This window comes from Cuculus canorus, chromosome Z (genome assembly GCF_017976375.1).
Source record: "Cuculus canorus isolate bCucCan1 chromosome Z, bCucCan1.pri, whole genome shotgun sequence".
NCBI lineage: Eukaryota > Metazoa > Chordata > Aves > Cuculiformes > Cuculidae > Cuculus > Cuculus canorus.
In genome coordinates, this window is record NC_071441.1 from 53,865,344 (window position 1) to 53,888,076 (window position 22,733).

At 36.5% G+C, this 22,733-nt stretch overlaps 1 protein-coding gene and 1 non-coding gene across 2 annotated transcripts in view; both read left to right on the forward strand.

Moving 5' to 3' along the window:
- Positions 1 to 22,733, forward strand: part of EDIL3 (EGF like repeats and discoidin domains 3) — a 259,985-nt gene that overhangs the window by 60,277 nt on the left and 176,975 nt on the right. The window contains exon 2 of the mRNA XM_054055095.1: positions 11,539 to 11,667. Coding sequence (XP_053911070.1) covers positions 11,539 to 11,667 — 129 coding nt within the window. The remainder of the gene's footprint in view (positions 1 to 11,538; positions 11,668 to 22,733) is intronic.
- LOC128850573 (U6 spliceosomal RNA) lies at positions 21,834 to 21,939 on the forward strand. Its single transcript, XR_008448020.1, has one exon. It is a non-coding gene; the product is annotated as a U6 spliceosomal RNA (small nuclear RNA).

Consider the following 22,733-nt stretch of genomic DNA (forward strand, 5'->3'; position numbering starts at 1 on the left):
GTGTGAGGTGGTCCTTGCAGCACAACTTAGAGTGCTTGTATGGCCACTGTGAAAGAAAAGTTGTGGAAAGCTGCAGAGCAGTGAAGCTAAGTGGTTGCTTAAGGTCAGGGCTGTGCTGCGCAAGTAAGTGTGATGTGATGTGCGTGAAACCACTGTGACCATCAAAAGGTTTTATATAATCCAATTTACCACTTTGGCTAAGTCCGTGTTTTAGGTGTCCTTGTGTCACATGCTGCTACAGGCTCTCAGAGGTTCATACTCAGTTCTTGCCTGGTAGATACATTGTTTCATCTAACATTGGGATATTGTTTCATCTAATCTTATATTTTATTCTGGGAAAGTCAAGGGAGAGAAGAAACCTCTCTTACAAGTAACACTATCCTATATAATCCATACAGGAGTCTTAATACTGAAGAAGTTTCAGAATTTATTCTGTTACTGAACAAGCCTAAACAAATAAGGTAAAAATTGCATCTGTTCATCTTTCTAGACACTTAGCAAAGATTACCAGAAGGGTTTGCATCATTTATCCACAGAGCTGATATGTTACTGTCAGCTGCATTTTCCAAAATAAACAGAATCACTTCTTTATTGTAGCTGGCTGCTGTAATGCCCTTATTATTTCATATCTTGCACTGGAGGGACACATATCTTCGTCGCCTAATTATTATTCTGAGTGCAATCATCAGCATCACCTTCCTGTAAATTCAGAAAGAAAATGATGAAAACCAGCAATACTGTTGTATCTCGTTAGGTGAGATGTCTTTTTTGATGGTCACAGAACTTTCATGGTGATAGATTTAAATATCCATATGGCCAAAAAAAAATTCATGAGATGAATGCAGTAAGATAGCCTAATTATAACAATGGAAACTTACAGAATATTTTGCTTTATTCTCTTTAGCTGCAGGGTTTGATATAATAGAAGAGCTCATTGTAGAAAAAGTTCACATAGGAAAGAGTGTTCAGTACCTGCATATTTGTTAAAATGGTTATCTGTGTGCCAGTGGGCTTTGAAAGTGAATCCCTTGATTGTGTCCACATCCTATGATTACTTTGCTGATTCTTACAGAGGAGGTTTGATGGACATGAGCTGGATTCATTCCCAAAAACATCAGAACAGAATCTCTACTCATTGGAGATCCCAATGGTTACTAAAGGGTCTGAATCAACAACTGGTCATTTGGGCACCGTCAAATCATATGGAGGGAAGTGCATTTGATCAGCAGCTATCAAACTTATGTCTCCCCAAAAGGCAGCACATCTTTGTATGCCTCAGAACAGGATTATTTTTAATTCCAATGAGCTACCCTGTTTTGAGAAAAAAAACAGGTATACAGCATATGTTCGTCTCCTGCTATTTCTAATAGTTTTCTGTGGATCTATGAGCAAATTATGGCCTTGTTTAGTTAACATGTAACAGAGTGGTTTGGCTTTTACAGGTTAATGGTAAGAGTGGAGTTGTAATAGCTCATAAGAGACCCCTCAATAGGTCAAAGTACACATTGTGTCTGTCTGTGGCAAAGAAACCCTACAAAAACAAGCTCTTCCCAAACAGCTTACTAAGGGTACCCATCTTTCCTGAAGAGGTGCATGTGGGATGAAGCCCTTTCCACCTCACTGGTCTTAGGCCAATGGCATTCTGGCTTTTATCAGAAATGGTGTGGCCAGCAGGATTGGGATTGCCCCTCTCCACTTGGTACTGCTGAGGCTGCACCTCAAATCCTGTGTTCTGTTCTGGGCCCCTCACTCCAAGAAAGACATTGAGTTGATGGGGTGTGCCCTGTGGAGGGCAACAAAGCTGGGGAAAGGTGTGCATGTCGAATCTTTTTAAGAACAGCTGAGGGAACTGGGATTGTTTAGCCTGGAAAACAGGCTAAACAGTTGTAGTGAGGTGGGTGCTGGTCTCTTCATCCAAATAGCAAGTGATAACGTGAGATGAAATGTTCTTATTAGGGGAGGTTTAGATTGGATATTAGGAAAAAAAAAATTCTTTACCAAGAGTGGTGAAACTTTGGAGCAGACTACCAGCAGAGGTAGTGGAGTCTCCTTCTCTGGAAGTGTTGAAAAAGCGTGTAGATGTCGCATTTCAGGACATGGTTCATTAGGCACGGTGATGTTGGGCTAACGGTTGAACTGGATAATCTTAGAGGTCTTTTCCAACCTTACTGGTTCTATGACTCTGTGATTCTATGATTAAGTAGACTTCATATGATTAGATACAGAGGCCTAAGCGCTGCATGCTTTGAAATTCCGATCTGCTCATATTGTGCCAGGCTGTTTTCTGATTTAGAGATAGCCAGTGCTGACTGCTTCACATGATGTATTTTCAGACATGTTTTGCAGTTTGGAATATTGCTTGAAAACAGAAAGTGTTCCTCAGTTTGCATATGCATTCTGAAACTTGATGGAGGTGAATTTGTATATATTTTTTATAAATGTATGTATTTTGGTATATATGTAGACCTGTATTTATGGAATTTTATGGGATACACTGGTACTTTGGTGATTTTTCAAAATTTTGAGAAGTGAATTATAAATTTTGCATGGTCTGTATTTTGGATACCTATCTTGGGATATTAAATGCTGCCCATTTCTACAACAGCACTGAAAACTCTTGTAAAAAATGTGACCAAAGAAGGAATTTAAGAGTGTATATCTGAAAATAGAAGTAACTAGACATCGAGTAATACTTTTCAAGGTGTAATGTAATATGTCTATACTTCTTATTGGTTTAAGGCATTTCATTTTGATGAAGGTAGGAGGATATAATGAAATGTAATTAGAGTTTAAAAAACTATTAATGGTGACTTTTTAATTGCTCTGTTTTCAAAATTTACTTAGGATGGAAAAAGATAAATGTGCCAGTGCTGAGATGAATAATCACCTAGCAACCAGTGCCTGAATACTTGAAATATAGGGCAAATGAAGGAAAAACAAAACACTTTCTTTTCCATATGTATGCAGTACATATAAGTATGTAAGTATGGATATAAATGTGTGTGTCTGTGTGTCCATAGACACACACCCTGGTACTTCCAAACTGCTAACCTCAAAAGCTGTGGAGCATAAAAAAGAGAAATTGATAGGTAAAACTGAGATTTAAAGTGTGGATGAAAACTGGGAATATTTCTTTGAAAGCGATAATTCCACAATAAGTGGGGTTTGTTTTTAAACCATCTTGCTTCACTGACAAAATGAAAGCAACAACTGGAAAGGTAACTGTCAAGAAAAGTAAGAATATGTGTACCCGAACGCTCTCAGTCCATAAGGAAACAAAGGAGGGAAGATGCCCATCTAGTGCAGGTTAAAACACTTAAGACTGCTTATTTTAAAGGTCACCCTTTGGGCTGTGCTGCTGAGTTGACTGCTTGCATGGATTTTGTGTCCATGGAAAACGGAGGATGGCAAGTGGTAAGCTGCTGTGTGTCTGATTTGTTTTCTGATTAGGGAATTGAGGCATTTACAAAACTGTGGAAACCATGGATATTTTGAAGAAAGGTTTAAGAAGAGCTAATAATCAAAAGCTCAATGTAGTTAAAGTCAAATAAGAAATGTAGATCCCTATACTGAACTTATAATGGTCAAGGAAGAGGCGCCCACTAAGCCTTTAGTGGAGAAGCCTGCAGCAGCCCGGCTGCTATTTGACAGAAACCACAGAGGCTGTATCAGGAGATTTACAAACCAAAACAATTTCTAGCAAGAAATGTGAATATTTTATTAACTGAGACATTTCAAGTGAACATAGTACAAATAATCTACTGATTATCTTTAAAAACAAAGGAGAGGTGACTGGAAATAATAATATATTCCTGTCATGACTGATAGCTCTCTGAAAGTTTTAATTGAACAAAACAACTTAACAGAAAGACAGTTTAGCCTAAGTGCCTTGTAAAGAAAGTCTCAGTTCAAGCTCTTGTTCTTTCCCTTTTTATAAACCTCTCTTGCTCCAGAGATCTGAACAGATGCAGAAATACAGGTTAGTTCACATTGAGTGTAAGCAAGTAGCAAAGTAACTGTATAAACACGGTTGACGTGAAAGACAGCTGAAATAAAATGAAGATGTGCAAGGAGTGCCTAGGAAAATTTTGCCAGCTCTGTTACGTATGCAAAGAGAAAAGATGTTGTGGAAAATTGTGTGAATAGGGATCAGAGCATCTTCAATAAAGGTGTTTATCAGCTGTCTCCCAGTTTGTATAGGAAGCATCATTGCTCTTAGCTGAGTATGAATGCTAGGGCTGGTGTGTTACTGGCCCCATCAGCTGATCAGTTTGAGGGAATATATCTGTTTTCCTTTGATGAAACAGTATCTCAGCTGATGACAGCTTCCCCCAAATCCTCATGACTGTTTGTACATGAAGATTTTTTCACAAGTTGTAAAAATATTCAGAAGTGTGTTATATAACCATATTCCTCCTTTAATGACTTTTGATCCATTTTTCACTAGTAAAGATTTGAAATGACAGGAGTAGTTCATCTTTTTCCCAGCAGAGGCAGTTGGCATAGAAATGAACTCTCTGCAACCTATGAAAGAGAGAAGTGTTTACTTTTTAAGCTGTTTTCTGTTTCTGCTTGTATTTCATATTGTCAAACATCAGATGCCTAAAAAGTCTGTAACACAGGAGGCTGAAGTACACTGACCTACTGCTCTTTCACATTCAAATGAATAAAGTAGCTCACACTGTAGACTTTTAGAAAGGGAAGAGATTATACTTTTTTTAAGGCAGAAGGGGATTTATTATGGTAGAAATTAATCTCTACAGACATTACTTTAGGGCTCTATTCTAACCTTCAGAGTGGGGACACGCTTTTACAGTATTGTACCATTAGTCTAAATCCAAAGCTTAATTCAGAGCTTCATCTTCACTCAGGATTAATGTTTCAGTCCAGTCCAAGACAGGTATTCAAATGAGAATTTTCTGCTTAGAATAATCTGATTTTCTTTTTGCAATACCATCTCAAAAATTTTTGGTTTTCAAAAATCAGCTGGTTCACTCCCCCAAATTACAAGACCAGAGAAAGTTAAATTTAAAGAGATGTTTACACCTGGTTTACAGGAGTATGTTGCAATTCTCCTCCACAACTACAAGCTATAGCTTGTTTAAATACATAGTGTCTACTGATCCCAAAGACTTTCAAAAGAAGCAGAAACTACTTCAGTTTTAATGAAAACTATGATACTATCATGAGTTTATTTTTCTGAGATTTACATTCAACTGTTAGTTTTCCCATCAAATTTATATGTGGACATTTAGAGTTCATGATATGTTAATTTTCTAAAACTACTTAAGCAGTCTTCCAGTTAGAAAGTTAGCTGAACCTTCTACCTGCATAGTAAGCAAATCATATTCGAAAACAAGCAGAAGGAGGTAGAGATCTATTGGTTTCTAGAAACTTTAACTTCCCTTTGAAATTATATGGGATACAAGTTAATTAGTCAACTCTCTTTTTATCTTAGGTAAAACAAATTTGCTACCTCACTGTCAAATCTGAAAGAACATCTTAAAAATTTCGTAAAGGAACTGCAAAGATCATCTGTATTCATGCTCATATTTTGCATCTTTACACAGGTGTATCTTATTGCCACATGACCTAGAGCTTATTTTAAAATCTCTCTCTAAAGAAATAGAATTAATACCTATTTCCTTTCATGAGAATATAATTTGTTACAAAGAAGAAATCTCCAGATGGCACCAAAGAACAAACAACCCAAAAAATGGGAGTCAATAGAGTTTTGGTCTAGGGGCAGGAAAAATGAGCCTGTTTTGAAGACCAGAAGAACAACCAAACTTCAGAAGTCTGAGAAAGTAGTTATTCACAGCAGCAGCTCCATGTTAAAATAAGTTTTCAGAAAAAAAGCTTTAATACTTTCCTGATTTATAGAATCATCAGAACAGTGTCCAAGTTCAAATCTGTTTCTCCACAACTGAACAACTACTGAGAAGCAGAACTGTAAGTCATATTAAAGATACACCTGTGTAAAGATGCAAAATATGAGCATGAATACAGATGATCTTTGCAGTTAGTATATTTACCTCAGTATCAGTTTTTGTAAATTTTGCTACATTTATATGCATTGCATAGTAATTGCATTCATATTTATAATTAATGCATGTTATACAAAAGAGTAAATGGGGTTGAGTTTTTCCATGGACATTTCCCATTTTATGGAATATGCTCTGTTCTTAAAATATGGAAGAAAATGTGCCTGAACATGCAAGTCATCTTTCTTCTACCACTTTCTCAAATTGCACTCTCTTTCTGTGCAATTTGAGATCTTGTGAATCCATGCGATTTTTTGAAGACATCTTTCTTTCTTTGTCAACATTTAATTGTGTCAAGCAGATGTTTCTTACAGTAAGACTGCTGCCAGACATCATAACAGTTACCATTCTGAGTGTTATAAGACAATTGAAGGAAACTTTCAGGCTTAAGATTTTGTGATCAGAGACTGAAATTATTCTCCCATGCCTAAGTCACAATGGTGTACCTTAGCTTTTGCTGGGTATTCCTATCCCAGGAACTATCATGAAAAAAAGTAAATAGTTTTATGTTGTAGTAAGTAAATATTTTTCTTTTTTTTTTTCGTTAACAAACATTAGTGAACTATAAACTGATTTCATATTCTAATGGTAGCTGTCTGGTCTGCTTTTACAACAAAGAGTGCTTTACAAAGTAGTGCATGCAGGTGATTCTGAATGGTGCCCCATACCTCTTCTTTAGCTTTCATATCACAAAAATATTTTTTGTAAACTCAGTGAATTTCTGTTCTTGACAAGGATTGATGGGCTCACTGTTACCATCATGGTGTGCTGCATTATTTATACACAGCAGGTGAGTTCCTTTTCTCAAGTTGTCCTCCGCTGTCAAGCAAAGTGTTGCACTCTTCAGTAAAGAATCACGTAACATTTTATGTGGTTATACAGGATTGAGAAATATGTTATATAAAAGTGTAAAGTTTGACAATGAGTGAATTTACAATTTTTGCCCTCCTCATCAGCATTACCTGCTTGTGGAAAGTGGGAATAGTTGTACATTCAATATTTTGTTGAAAAGATTATGGCATGAGAGTAGCTGCTACTTAGAAGAGTTCTGGGTTCACTAATAGAGTTATTCGCTATGTACCAAGGCTGTCACAGTCTCTATAAATAGCCTAATTGTTATTAGGGAGCAAATATATCACCATTTTATTTGAGATTTGCTATGTATATTTTTTCTGAATTTGGAGAAGTAGGGACAGTTCTTAATTAAAATTCTGAGTATTTATGAGTCTCCACTCTGATTTTATTCTTTTTTGTAGTGCTCTAACTTCTCTTAACCAACTCTATTTTCCAAAGAGAGAACGGACAGTTCACTCAAATACTTACTTGACTTAAGAATGTTCTGAGGAAATTAAAGATGTGAGGAAAAATAAAAAGGGAAAAAAAATCTTTAAAACTTAGTATCCTCTAATCATGTAAATAGTTTGTCTTCTCTCTTCCATCTATGATGTTGTGCAAAAGGAGAAAATATGTATCCGTATATACTTACGTATATAATATAAGCTGCATCACTTCAAAGCATGGGGCCCCTTAAAAGAGGTAAATGAAAAGTGGTCATGAGTTCTGGCAATTTTGGGTGGCAGCATGTGAGCACATCCTTTGCTAATACAGTTTTACATATCCTTGAACGAAATCTTAATAGTTTGATGAAGTGAGAATTTACTGAGATTTTCCCAAGGACAAAGTAAAGGCAGTAATTGCTGTAATACATATTTTATGTACAGAATCTTGACACATACTTTAATGCTTGAGTAGCCACGTGATAGGAAGGGTAGGGTTAGTGAGACATAGTAAAGAAAAACATAAACTGTTGTTTTTAATTGACACTTACTGGACCCTTTTCAAACCATTTCAATAAAAGTACAATGTTAATGCCTTTTGGTTATTTTTTTTTTTAAATAATTTAGTTCTTCTTAGACTCTTTGTTTAATTTACAGAAATTTATCAAATTGCACAGTCTATTGCACAGGTGGCATATTACCTATGACTATGGAAGTTCAGCAGCACAGAGCACAGTTCTGTAAGAGTTACTCGAAAGCATTTAATTTGTTGGGTTTATTTCACTCTTCCATTCACCATAACTCTAAAACTAAATTCTAAAACTACTATTGTGTTAAAAGTTGTGTCATGTGCAACATAGCATTTTAAGAATAACAAATCCCTTAATCAGTTAAGACAAAGTACATCTGTATAAGCCTTTTTAATAAAGAACAGAACCTCTACAATCAAATTCTATTCATCAAACTGAGTAATATGCGTAACAAATTAGATTTCAATATTTCAACATGAGTGGTCTCTCAAGAGACACAAAGTGTGAATGGAGGGGAATATTGTTGATGCAAAGGTGATATTTCTCTTGTTCTGCATGGTTTCACAGGCTAAGTTATAAATAAAGGTACTAACATTTTTAGTGAGTTTCACTAATTTTAGTATGCAAATTTGCACAACCTGTTATCTAGTCTTCAGTAGAATTATTACTGACTTGTACCTGAACTTGCTCATTTCTCTGACTGCATCATCATTGACATCATGCAATGGTATTATTTTAACCATTGTTGTTCAAGGTACAGATTCTCCCTCTTTAGCATTATGTGAATGTGACAGGATAGATTTTTTTTTTGTTGGAGATTTTTGTCTTTTTTATGTTTGGTTTTTTTTTTTTTTAGTGTCCATTTTCTGTAGAGGTGTGTTACACTCATTTCTATGATGTGATATAATGACAATTAAATATTTACATTTGTGACTGACAGTAGAATTTGGGCCAAGGTCATGAGTCAAAAGAGCACTTAGTGTAGTTATTTCCTGAGCATGGAAATAAATGCTGTTGTTAGAGAACAGCATCTGCTTTATTAGTCCCAAATTGTAGGTTGGGTCACTTTGCTACAGATTGAAAAAGCCAACATGAATTTTCAAGCAAATGAAAACCACACAGTTAAGTGTGCACAGTTTAGTCAGAGCAGCATTTCAGTTTCTGGAAATATAGTGGAAAACTAGGGGTGCATTGTGCTTGTCAGTCAATAGAAAACTTACAAATGGAAACAATAGTTTGTCTTTTCATCTTTCTTTTCCTTTGTGGTATTGCAGAACACTGAATTTAGTAAAACTGTCCCCTTTCATTTTAATTGGACTATCCATACGGATTTGCATAATAAATGTTCCTGCTCCACATACTATTCAATGTATTAATTCAATTAAAGGTATGGGAATAAGGTTGTCAGAGCTTTCATTTAATAGTAGTTGTTCTTTCACAGCCAAATGAAAGTAATAAAATGAAAGTTCAAACCTATGAAGTAATAAACAAGCATCTTCTGCTACCCCAATAATTCAGCAAGTGCTGATAATGAGAAATCTTGACTTAGATTCAGTTAGGAAGACAGATAATGTCAAGTCATTAGACGGGCAATGTCCTATGTCATTGCCTCTTCTCAGATAGATCTTACTTCTTCATCAGCTGGACTGTCTTCAAGACAAAACGGTTAATACCAAGGATGCAGATGTGTGACAGTTCTCTGTGTCATGAAGGCAGCCTAAAGCTGACAGCTTAAAATTAAATAAAATCAAAAGTAATCCAGCAAACTAACCCACAACTAGAGATTGTTGCAATGGATACACAGAATTCATATAATCAGGGTTGTACATCAGTTAAATTTCTAAAGTGATTGTTAGATTGGAATTGTCACACCAGACAGTAATCTGAAGTCTAATGGGCAGAAGGGCATTGAAGACATTTTGAGTTCCCTTGCTGCCTCTGTAGTCCAAAACATATTATATTACTACTGACATAAACAAGTGGATTTCTTTACCTCTTTACAATTACATGGCAAAAGACTGGCAACTTCTCAGCTTTAAAAAAAACCATAAAAATAATGTACTTATTTTTTAATAATTACCTATCTGCAGAAGTTTCTTTAAGGTGCATATGCAAAAATTTTGCAAGGCAAAGCAGTACTGCACAAATTATTTGTATTTCTAAAGACCATACTGTGCAATAGAGAGCACCGATCTGTCGTATGAGATGAAGCTTGAGATAAATAAGAAAATGCCTCTCTCTATATATGTAATTATCTGAGAAATAATATTAAATTAAAGCTGGCCAAGGCCCAGGGCATTCTTTAGGATTGCTTCCAGTTATCTCATTGAGGAACGGACACAATCCTGTATTTCTGTATATTTGTTGGAGGTTGGATTCTTTAAGGGTGTTGACACTGAGGAACTGCAAGAATTGAACAGGCATTGTGTTCTTTCTTTTATATCTCTTCCTGAAGCCTGTTTCAAATAATATTAGACAGGAAATCACAATAATGTGTTGTACACACTGGTAATACTGGAGAGATGTTCAAGTTCTGAGTATATGAAGCAGCCCTGCGATGTATCTTTCGGACTTCACGTTTTCCTGCTGTTGATCTCCTCACTGCTAATTGGATAGAGTGTCTTCACTGAAGAGCTATTGAAGAACGAGTAAAATCTAGTTGTATAGCATTATTAAGGCAGGCTGAAGCTACCCACTGTTCCATCGCTTGCCCTGTGTCCCCGGGAGTTTTGAAGTATAGCTGGTTCGTAGCATAGTGTTGTTTTGAGGGAAAGCATAGCTTGCTTTCTAAGTGATTTGTTCTCACTCTGCAGTCAAAATGAATTGTGAGGAACTCTATGTGGTGTGGAGGGGACTGTCAGGGAGCACTGAGTGGCTATGGCATCTCAAGTCCTTTAGCCTCCATCTCTGCCATGGAGTTGGTGGGTCACAAGTCATAGTGAGAGCCTCCCTCAGGGCACAGTGTGAACATACAGCAGCTCTGGGCATAGGCCATTGAGTGGATATAAAACTAGCATTAGAATTAAATTGCTCAAAACATTTCAATGGCATTAGTCTGTAGTGTTAAGCTTTATCCTGGTTTTGCCTGTAACTGGTCTTCATGTGACTGACATAAAGCATAGAAGCACACTGCTGACCTGAATATTGTGCTCCACGTTTAGCAGAAATATAGCCGTGTGCCAACACTTCATCTGGATCCAGTCTGTGCTATTGAGTGATCTAGGAGTGCATAACTGTGGGGTAATGTAACCGCAGACAGGGTTCTTCGCATGGGAACCTGGTGACAAGCTAATACCCTGAACTGAAACCACCATTCAGCTTTATGTTGGAGGGAGTCTGGAGAGGTTAAATCCTGGATAAATTGATTTCCAAGAATACATTGTGAAGACTTCAAATAAAAGAAAGCACAAAATTATTTTTATTTGATTTTATTATCTTTTGCAAGTGATGAGCTGTCAGCTCATCTAAGTAGATCACATTTTATGGAGTAGAAGTCTAGGGGGAGATGATTACACAGAGATGTGCTGTTAATTAAATATAAAATGGAATTAGCCAAAAGGTATCCAAAGGACATAGAGGTTGTCATTCCTTTCTGTTCTTGGATATCAGTGATCTACCATACTCAGAGCTTGTGCATACCTTTTGGAAAGTTTCCTACAAGAATCTTTTTTTTCCTTTAACCAACAGGGGACGTGTGTGACTCCAATCCATGCAAAAATGGTGGAATCTGTCTGTCAGGACTGAATGATGACTTCTACTCTTGCGAATGTCCTGAAGGCTTCACAGACCCCAATTGCTCTAGTGTTGTGGAGGTTGGTAAGTGCAGACTTTAAGTGCTGGAGTAGTTATTTGAGTATCCTTTTAGCCTGTGGCTGGCCAACCAGTGATGATGTCGCTGGTGTTTTATATAGTGCTGTGGTCATTGCATTATTCATTATTGATTTCTTAACCATATCTCTATATCATAGATACTTTTATCAAAATTAACAGACAGTTTAAATAGTATCTGGCAAGAGTTTCTGCAGAACATCATCACTCAGAAAGGTTCAGTGGTCTAATTCATAAAGAGAAAAGATCATAGTTGTGACTTAGAAAGACCAAAGTTTCTCAAAGATCAATGCAGTTAGATATTTCTGTACATCCTACTGATCACTGACCATTTAAAGCTTGGTCTGTGGTAGTTTTATGCCTTGGTCCAGAGTTAATTACTTAAGCAGATGTACTTGCAGAAATAGTATATGAGAAATCAGAATAAAGGATAGTAGTCACTTCTTTGAATTTCCAAACAATTACCCAGCTGGAGGTTAATCATTAGATGAGGGCATAAAGTACAAGTCAAATGTACTGAAATTGAGTGATGTATGTTTGACTCAAAGTGAACATAATATGAGTAGTAGCTCTGAAACATCTAGCAGGTCAGCCCTCCTTCTGAAGAAAATCTAAGTGAAAGGGGGAAGATTGTGTAAAGCTTATTATGTAATGGGCTATCCCATCATTTTCAGTGGAACAGAAGATCTGCAAGTTCATCAGATTATTAAATTATCCTGAAGTAAGTATAGGAGTACATATGGAAGAGCAAAACAATAAGTAGACGCTACTGTTTAAATAAGTAGATTTTCTACTATTCTCTTCCATGGAGTTCCCAGAGTTAGAATAGGAAGATAAAAGATTCCATAAAGCATTGACTTACAGAAGAGATGGCAGTGTCTCTTACTTTGTTCATATCAGGAAAATACACACAGGTTCTATGGCAGCACCCATTATCTGAAGCTTTTGTATGCCCTGCCTGCTTTTCTCCTGCTGACAGCCAAAGTGTTTGAAAGCTGTGCAACCCTCCAAGTATATAATCTCGTATGTCCATGTTTGTGATTCATCAATCTCTTACACTTACATTCTTCATTCTGTGACGGCTGAATAGTGCTTACATTTTTTGTTTCTGTCAGTTGTACTGTAGGACAGCAGCCTCAGGCAGAAAGGCAATGCCAACAGCTTTGCTTCTACAGATGTCTCGTTGAAACTCAAAGCAAGGCTTAGCACTTCTGTAACACTGCAACCATCCTAAATCTGTGTGGCTTTCATTTTTTGATAAATACATACGAGCTACCCTGGCACAGTCTGAATACAGTGCTCTGAGGTTTCAGTAATCCCTCTCTACCGTGCAATAAGGTCAGCGGAACCTTTTTCTTTTCTGAAAATGATGTTTTCATTGTTCTAGAAGTGAAGTCTAAGTTTCCACAATGCAATTTTAAGAGAATTTGGATTGAATTTGATTTCCCTGAAGATAAATATTCTGCAGACAAATGAACTAGTCCTGTAAGAGAATGACTTTGGTCTGACACCAGTTGCATATTTTCTGACTGCAAAATGTCATATGGTCAGATTGTTACCTAACATTTGTGTTGCACAATAAACTGCTTGTTCCCCTGGTGCAGCTACACAAGAAGAAGGAAGACACTGCCTCGGAATCCTGTTTTCCATCCCTTTCCTTATCATTTTATGCATGCTTAAAGTGCAGGAAACTTTTGGATTTATCAAGTGCTAGATTGGTAGGAAACTGCTCATGACTAGGAGGAGGTTGATTGTCAGTCAATTGGAGATAAAAGCATGTTGTGATAATTGCCACTGTAATTTACAAGTAAATATTAACAGGGCTTTAAAAAATACACGTATACTTAACTAAATTCTTCAAACACATCAACAGAATTTCAGTTTTGAAAACAGAGTAAAGCATAAGCAAATAGCAAGCTTGAGAGTAGATGGTAGTTACAGTGCTTATGCAGACAGAATGCTACATTTTTTGTTTGCAATCCAGAGGGATTATCTACTGAACAACACTGCTTAAGTAAAGGACTTATTAATATTCCTGTATTAGCTAGTATCTAAAGTGTTTAATTTAGTGTTTGTCAAATAGGTTATGCCACATATATAGATTTAGAGGTTTAGAAACTAACAATTACTTTTTGAAAACTTCAAAAATAGTTTCTAGAGCAATCTTATACTTTTTAATAAAGGCTGTCTGAGGCTTATATTCCTGTACATGGAGTCATATAAACCACTGAAAAAAATGTTTTTTCAAGAAAATATTTTAATTTTTCCTGTAAAAATGATAAGTAACTGTTAGTCAATGAGACTCCATTAATTCACATACTGAGATGTTTCAAGTAAAACAGTCAGTTGAAATGTAGGTCTGTAAGGAGCCTGGCAGTGCAGCCTCCATGTGATCAGTTTTACCAAGGTGTGTATTAGCAGATGTAAGATTGGTAATGGAATGCTAACAAAGGTTTCTTGTCTTTGACTTTTTAATGAGTTATTGCTCATTTCTCATAATCCTTACTATCTCAAAAAGGTTTCTTGACAATTTCCTGACACTAAATTTGTTGAAAATTAGGCATATAGGGTATCAGGAGGCTCTGGGTAAGAAGAGAAGAGGAGAGTTGGGGGAAAAAACCAAAACACAGAAGAGTCCATGTCAGTCTGTCTTCTCTTGAAAGGGCTATACAGCATATTTTAAAAGCAGTTGACTGTTCTGTATGGCCCTCTTACTAGATATTTCACTATTAGACTTTATTCAGTCCTGGTAACAAGATACTGTTAATCTCTGAACACTAGCTGGAAAGTCACAGATGTTCAAGGATCATATCTCGGACAGGAAATAAAAGATAAGAGTAAAAGATAACAGCAATTTTACTTAATCATGCATTGAAGTGAATAAATAAAAAAAGGCCATACAGATAGAAAGTTATGTATTCATGGACAGGAGAAAATGATAGATTCATGCAAGTACATAAAGGTATGAAGATTAGGTACTTAATCAAAAGTCTTACCTCAGTTGATCAACAAAAGTTCAAGACAGTTTAGAATCTACATGGATGGTTCAAGATCTTAAGAATGTAACTCCCGTTATTACCTTGAAAAAACTAAGATATACAACAACCCTAAATGATCATACCACCTTATTTTGGTCTAAGAAGATTCGCTATTGCTGCGGTTTTGTAAATTTACCCATGTAAAATCCTGACTCCTCTGCCATACCTTTGCATTATTTTCTGATCCTCTAATGTTGAGTGTATCCAGAACGAAATTTTTGTGAATTGTTTGTAATAGTAATTTATATAGTGTAAATTACAGTACTAATCTGATCCCGCTCTTTCTCTAATGATAATCCTGCTTTATTTCCTATGTTTTTTAATACTACTGTATATAGTCATGCTAAAAGAATTCCTATTAGATGGTAGAACTACAATATCACTCTATTTATGCAGCCAAGTCATTCCAACGCTCTGTGCATCCTAACAGATTCAAAATAGCTGATAAACTGGTCAAAAACAAGATCGAGCAAGCAGGAAAAAGTACATTGTTGTTCTTTGCAGCACAGCACATCTTCCAGTGAAGTGGAAGAGGATTTAGCTAAACAGATAAAAATGAAAGGTAATTACATCAAGCTTCCCAAAGAGCAGGATGTTTTCCAAAGATAACGAGGACACTATGGCATCTTTAGCAGTCTCCTATCTATATCTTTGGAATCATGAATCTTAACTAGATAAAGAAAGATTCATATATAATTCACATTGCTGTTGAAATGCATTATGGACAAGTTGGCAGATGTTGAATCATTTAAATAACTCACAAGTAGTTCTCAGAAGTCATGTGAATTACAGAAATATTATAAACTGCAATTGTTACTTACAATCAATAAAAGTCTTTAATACATCCTTTTCTGGACAACAGTTAATGTGCATTATAATCAACATGAGTAGTTGATGAACAAGAAGTAGCTTAGTCATGGACACTGTGTAAGGGTAGCAATGACAGCATAGCTATACGTATTGAAATAATACTGAGGGAATTTTTTTTTTAATAGAAATCATTCCTGTTTTGTTTAGTGTGTGCATAGGGGAAAACGGGGAGAGAAATATATGATTGAAGGTAGAAGTTAAAGCAGCTAAGTTTAGCATGCCATATGGCTATCACAGTATATACCACAAGTGACCATGTTGTTCACCTTTGAAAAATGTGCAACTTAAAATTGTGTAGTTTTGATCTTCCGAATCTGGAATTCAGTAGCTTTCTGAAAAGATAAACTACTGAACATGTTTAGTGTATGTAAATGGAAAAATGACATTCAATGACAGGGAGGGTAAAGGAGGCACAAGCACATTAAAGAAGACCTGGGAACATTCTCCAAAGCTTCATTCAAATAGGCTGTCAGTACCCTTTTGGAAAGTGTCTTTACCTTTTGTGTCTGCTCTCAATACTCATTGAGAGGAACTCAGTATTGAAAATGATAGTAAAAATGACTATGTTTATTAAGGAAGAACGGCAAGGCAAGTTCATGATACGCAAGTGAGGATCAGGAGCACAAGTTTCTCAGAGCCACTTCTAGTTGGGTTTTGAATATTGCCAAGGATGGAGACTTCACAGCTTCTCATGGCAATCTGTGCCAGTGTTTGATCACCTGCACAGTGCAAAGCAAGCAAACAAACAAAAACCTCTGATCCTCAAATGTGTTTCAGTGGCATTTTGTGAATTTTAGTTTCTACTCATTGTCTCTTGTCCTGTCGCTGTATGCCACTGAGAAGGACCTGGCTCCATTGTCTTTATTTCTATGAACGTTCTCTTTCCATGCTTAATAGTGCCTGCTCTCTTAGGTGTTCTTCATATGTCCAATCCCCTAATGATTTTAGGGAAATAATCACATCCCTTAGCCTACTGACAGTTCTTTCTTTATTTCAATACAGTACAGATGTCCACTATATGGGAAGTAAAGTGTGGACTTCCAATTTCAGTGTTACCCAAATTAACTATGTTTGCAGCTATCATGACAGAATCTAGCTAAATTACTTTTTCACTGTGTTTCTCATTGCCAACAGGAAGATTTTGTTACATGGCAGTGAGTTCTTCAGTAAGGTGTCATTATGCTTTACTCTGGATACCAGTATGTTATTTGGAAAAAATGCAAAGGAAAGGAGCCTCTGTTTAAATTTTTGCTTTTGAAGATCATTTCAGTGGTTCTGTAGGTATAAAAATGACACAGTAGAAGGGTGAGTTGGGCCCATATTTATTTGAATGTGGGAAGAATAACAGTTTTCATCGTCAGAGGTTAGTCTCTTCAGGGAAAAGAGTGAGATGGAGTGGGAGAGGGTGGGAAAAAGAGAAGCTCTTCTCTGCAGGGCTGTATCTATGATACCTGTTTGGATTCGGTGTTGATTTCTTTCCTTGTAGGAAAAGAGGGAAACTGCTAGTTTCCTTCAGCAACAGCTTATTGCTGCAGAGGTCTTAATAATCATGTCCAGGTTTCCACTTCTGAGCAATGAAAGAAGTTGTTAAGTGGAGCCCTATCAGCATGGTACCTGCTTAAAATAAAGCTTATTTTCAGTGAATCTGGTTTTTGTTTATTTTGTTTTAGAGGAAAATGTCCCCAAGGTATTTGCTGAACTATTTGAAGTGCACTCTTGTATTACTTTCCTTATGATTAGAATTTGCAGTATAGGCTACTAAATTTCCTCGTAGTAAGGCTGTAGCAGTTATACATTGAGTATGTTAAGGGCATTGGTCAGTGTTTTATGTTCTGAAGTCTATAGCCTATAGCTTCACTGTACTGTTACAGCAGTGTTTTATGTGGAATTCATTATAGAACCGATTTTTAAACAGGAACTATCATATAATCAGGGCACATGGCTCATTAGGCGACTCTCAAAGGTTACAGATTTCTGTTGAAAGACAATCAATAGACATTAATTAAAAAAAAATTGACGAATTAAGTCTTAATATTCAGTTTCTAGGTAGCCTGAAGACTGTACAGTGCACAGGAATCTAAACTGAGTAGACTAAATTCTTGTAAGCAGAATAGCTTAAAAACAGCATTAAAAGCAATGCAGAAAATGTAAGTAATAGTTGTGCAAATTCTGTGCCAAAACAGTCTCATTTTGGTGTTGATTGCCAGCAAATCTGTTGTGAAAAAATGGGCTCAAGTCAAAATTGGTAAGAATGCTAAGGTAATGGACATTCATAGAATTATAGAGTCATCGAATGTCAAATTGGAAGGGACCTCAAAGATCATCTGGTCCAACTTGACTTGGCAAAAGCACAGTGTAGACAAGACGGCCCAGCATAATGTCCAGATCAATCTTAAGCATCCAATGTTGTGGAATCCACCACTTCTCTGGAAAGATTATAGATATATCCAGTGAGGACCAGCTGAAAATATTGATTTTAATCTCACTGATTTTTTTTGATGCCGGAAGTAATATACTGGCTCTACTAACTCATGGTGCAATGACAGTTCTCAAGCAGATGTTCAGCTCAAGTAAAACATTTGAAATATTCATTCTGTCCCAAGAATTTATCACAGAATATCATGTCTTAATCATTTTGGTCATAATTGTTATAACATAAATATGACTGAATTATTTTTAATCATTATTTTATAGCATCATCAAATTGAGAAAGCTGTACACCTGTTATACAACATGAAAAACTCCCAGTATCTCTAAATGAAATTATGATTGTGCTTCATATAGTCAGCTTTTCACTTAAGTCCTCATTAACCATGCTGGGGCCAAAATGAAAACAAAAAGGATGCCTGACTTGTCTGGCCATTAAATAGCTGAAGTGAGAAAACCCATCTTGAATAACACTCAGGGCTTTTTTCTTCCAGTTATTTTGATTGTTAATTTTCATAGAATTTCTATCATGAACTTTGGTATTTCAAATTCTGATTCCCATCTTATTAGATTATCTTAAATAATTCCCCTCTTTTGTATACTACTTGCAATAAATACTGTATTTATTCAGTAGACTAGTAGAAAAAGCTTAAAAAAACCCTATAAACCTATTAGGAAGTTCCTGTAATTACAGCTAGGTTTGAAAAAGAAAGAAAAAAAAAACCAACCCCAAAATCAAATGACAATAAAGCAAAGTAATCAAGAACTAAAATATTCAGCTATTTCCCTCACCCAGGTAAAATGGGATTCTGTGGGTACTCCTTTGCTGAAAAAAAAAAAAAAAAAAAAAAAAAGAAATAGAAATCTCATTTAGTGTGTGTACCAGCACAATTCTTCTACATTCAGGGTTGTGCCCACTTTCACCAATAATTTTCAGTTTTTGACATAATTAAGGACAAGGTATATTTGTCCAAGACAATACAAGCTGTATATGTTCCAGTTTAAAATCTTAACAAGTTAACTCAGTATTCCAGAACTGCACAGAAGAAAGGGTAAGAGATTAGAGTAGATAGATTATTCTGCACTGTTTTAAACACTTAAGAGGACTTTGCATCTAGAATAGAGTGCTGAACAGCAAAGATCAAATCTTGCACCCGTAAGCAAATGATTTTAAATAAAAATGGAATGAGCATACAAAGGAACCAGATCTCACGGATTCACAGAGTGAAAATAAATCTCTAGACTACTAATAGCAACTTTTCCCAGTAAGACAGATCAAATTTATTCAGAGAAACATTTGGGCTGTCTTCTGTCTCTAAGCGCAAGAATACTTGTTATTGGAGAAAAACAAAAGATTTATGAACTATTGTGTGTCTTCATAGTATCAAAAATATTTGCTAATTCATTACTTTAAATATAATTAGATATACATGGAGAGACAAAGGTAAGCAAATGTGATTGCAAATCATAATGAATTTTGCTCTGCTTAATGAGCCCTTTCTTTAAATAGTTTTGCCAGAAATGTCTGGAAAATAACTTAGAGGAGAAAGAAAGAAACAGCAGTATTGCCATCTGTTTCTGTTTCAATATTCGGATTTTCATTTTTACTCCAGAACTGTACTGCATTTAGAACTTGCATTAACCTGAACACCATCAGGTTTTCTATCCAATCATTTTGCCTCAGAAATCTAAAATCTTCTAATCTGAATCTCCTAGGATGCCAGAATTATCATCTCATTAAAGACCAATTTGCCTTTTCAGCTAAAGGATCAGCTTCCTTCTGGCATTTTTATTTTAGTTTTCCATGCTGTTGAGTCACATCCTTCTGAAAAAAAATCCAGGAGCATACTATATTATATAAAAGAGAAACACAAACAGGGGTGGTACTTGAAGAACATTTACTTCCTAAGTCTAAATTTTATGATAAATTAGGTCATCCAGTCTCTTAAAAACCATCAAAACTACTTCCTTTTCATTAGACAATAAACTAAAGGAATAGGAAAGTGAATCTATGAAGCTACCACTCTATTTCTACCAAAACAAGAGAGTAAGTAATCCCTGAGTTATATTGATGATTCTTAATATGTGTTCTATTTTAAAAGTATAAGAAGTTCTACTACTTTTCATTTCTTAGGAGTTGGACAAGAACATATGGATCTCTGATTTCATATTTGGCAAAGATAGTGGCATACTGCTAGTAATTTAAGATAAACTACATGTCTTTTACTGGCTTTAAACACACAAATTGAAAAAAATTAGGGGAAAAAAGACTTGGACAGCACCAAGTTTGTGCTGCAGCTGACAAACATCTGACAAGCATGAGACTCTGCAGGAAACAGCACTTCGTTCTATCCAGTGCTTGCGTGGCGTTGTAGAAAATGCAGATCTCCAGATCTTTGCTCAACAGCCAAAACCAAACAACACTGAAAAACAAAGTCAATATAATATGGAACTTCACTACAAACAGCCTAGGAGCAGTGTCAGCAAGTCTTGCAGGCACCTGGACTACTTCAGAGGTATTAATGAATCTGTAATGTGCATGAAATTGTAACAAAATATTTATTCCATTAGATCTTAATGCGTCTTGTACTGGATTCAGCTTTTTTTAATCTGCTACAGCTGTTCTCCATCCAGACCTTTCTTCCAAACTGGCTGAATTACTGGTAGGCTTCTTTTTCCAGACAACATTAGAGTACCTATTGAAAGAGAAGTTTCCTTTGGCTATTATAGTAAGCTCTCCATTGATTTTTATGTGCTGCCTATTTTACTGGCAGATCTGGCAGAACATGATTGCCTTGCTCTACCTACTTGCTTGAAACCACTTTAAAACACATCAGGCCACAGACACATCACATTACCAGGGAAACTACTCATAATTTTCTGTTACCTTTTTTTCTTTTCTTCATCCGTGAAAGTAGGGCAGCTGCAGACAGGAACCCAGTGGAAATGGACCTGTCACTTAGGATATGCCTCTCTTCCAGTACACATAACCTGGGCAGGTCTAATCTGCCATGTGCCAAGTCTTGTTTCTGGAGCACCACTTTTCGTAAACCCTATATACTTGGAATTTTCATCTGAACAGCACCTGGGCTGACAGTCCACACCTCACCATTTTGTAACAGTTCTCCATGACCTACATGCATACATTTCTGAACATTTTTGTAGTCAAGGATTGGCACTGGTATTGAAGCTTTTAATCAAAACACCATCTACTACTGATTGCTTCATCCCTCCAACTGAAGAAGGGCTAGAGATGTCTTTTGCAGACCAACTCATGCTCACAAACCTTATTTATCTTTGCAAGGTGCCATTAGCAGTATCTCTGGCAACAAAAGTATTTTGTTTGTCTTTTTAGTTAAATGAATAAAATCTCTGTCAGTATGTTCTACTGCTCTTTTTTCAAACTCTCTAGTGTGTGACTACAACTACTCATTCCTGGCAAGTTTATACTTTCAAATAACAAATCTGTAAAGAGCAAAAAAGAAGTGTGATATGATTTTCAGGATAGGTTTATTTGATGGGATATTTTTCACAAATGTAGTAAGCTTTCCACTAGCTACAAACATTGTGGATGGTCATCTCAAGATCAACGGTACTAAGCAGACTTATAAGATTAGTTATATACTTAAAAATGCTTTATAAAATATATATTAAACCCAAGAATGGATTAACCACCTTTTTCAATTGCCAACAGCATCCTTGGCTGCATTAGAGAGAGCATTGCAAGCAGGTGGAGGGAGGTGATCCACCCCTTTCCTCAGCCCTAGTGAGACTCATCTACGGTACTGCATCCAGTTCTACAAGAGAGACAAGGACATAGTGCTCACTTCAGCAGCACATATACTAAAATTGGAATGATGCAGAGAAGATTAGCATGGCCCTGTGCAAGGATGACACGCAAATTCGTGAAGCATTCCATATTTTTTTTTTTTGCCAGGGGAAGTTGTGGATGTCCCATCCCTGGTGGTGTTCAAGACCAGGTTGGATGGGGCCTTGGGCAGCCTGATCCAGTGGGATGTCCCTGCCCATGGCAGGGGGGCTGGAACTAGATGATATTTAAGGTCCCTTCCAACCCAAACTACTCTGTTATTCTATGATTCTGTAGCGGAGCAAATCCAGCAAAGGGCCACAAAGATGCAAAAGGGGCTCTCATGGAAGGAGAGGCTGCACGAGATGGGACTGCTCAGCCTGGCAAAGAGATGTCTCGGGGGAATCTTAACCAAGTATGTAAAAATACCTGTTGGGAGATTGTAAAGAAGGTGGAGCCAGACTCTTTTCAGTGGCATGCAGTGACAAGAGACAATAGGTACAACTTAAAACACAGGACATCAACCAGTCATCCAACCAGAGCAGCAACAAATGTTCCTTGATTGCTTCCAAAGATGAGAACCGGAAGGCTCAACCACCTCAAGTGTATGTATACAAATGCATGGAGCGTGGGGAGCAATAGGAAGAAACAGAGCTCCATGCCCAGTCAGAATGTTATGATATTATAGGAGTAACTGAAACATGGCGGGACAACTCACATGACTGGAGGATTGGTTCACATGACGTGATAGATGTCTATAGTCTTATTAAATGCCTCTGAGTCAAGTTCAGAATGGTTGTTTCCAAGGAGAATCTTATAGTAGGCATCTGCTACCAAACTCCCAACCAGATAAGGCAAATGAAGCAATATCTGGGTCACTTAAGCAAGCTTTGAGTCAACAGAACCCAGTT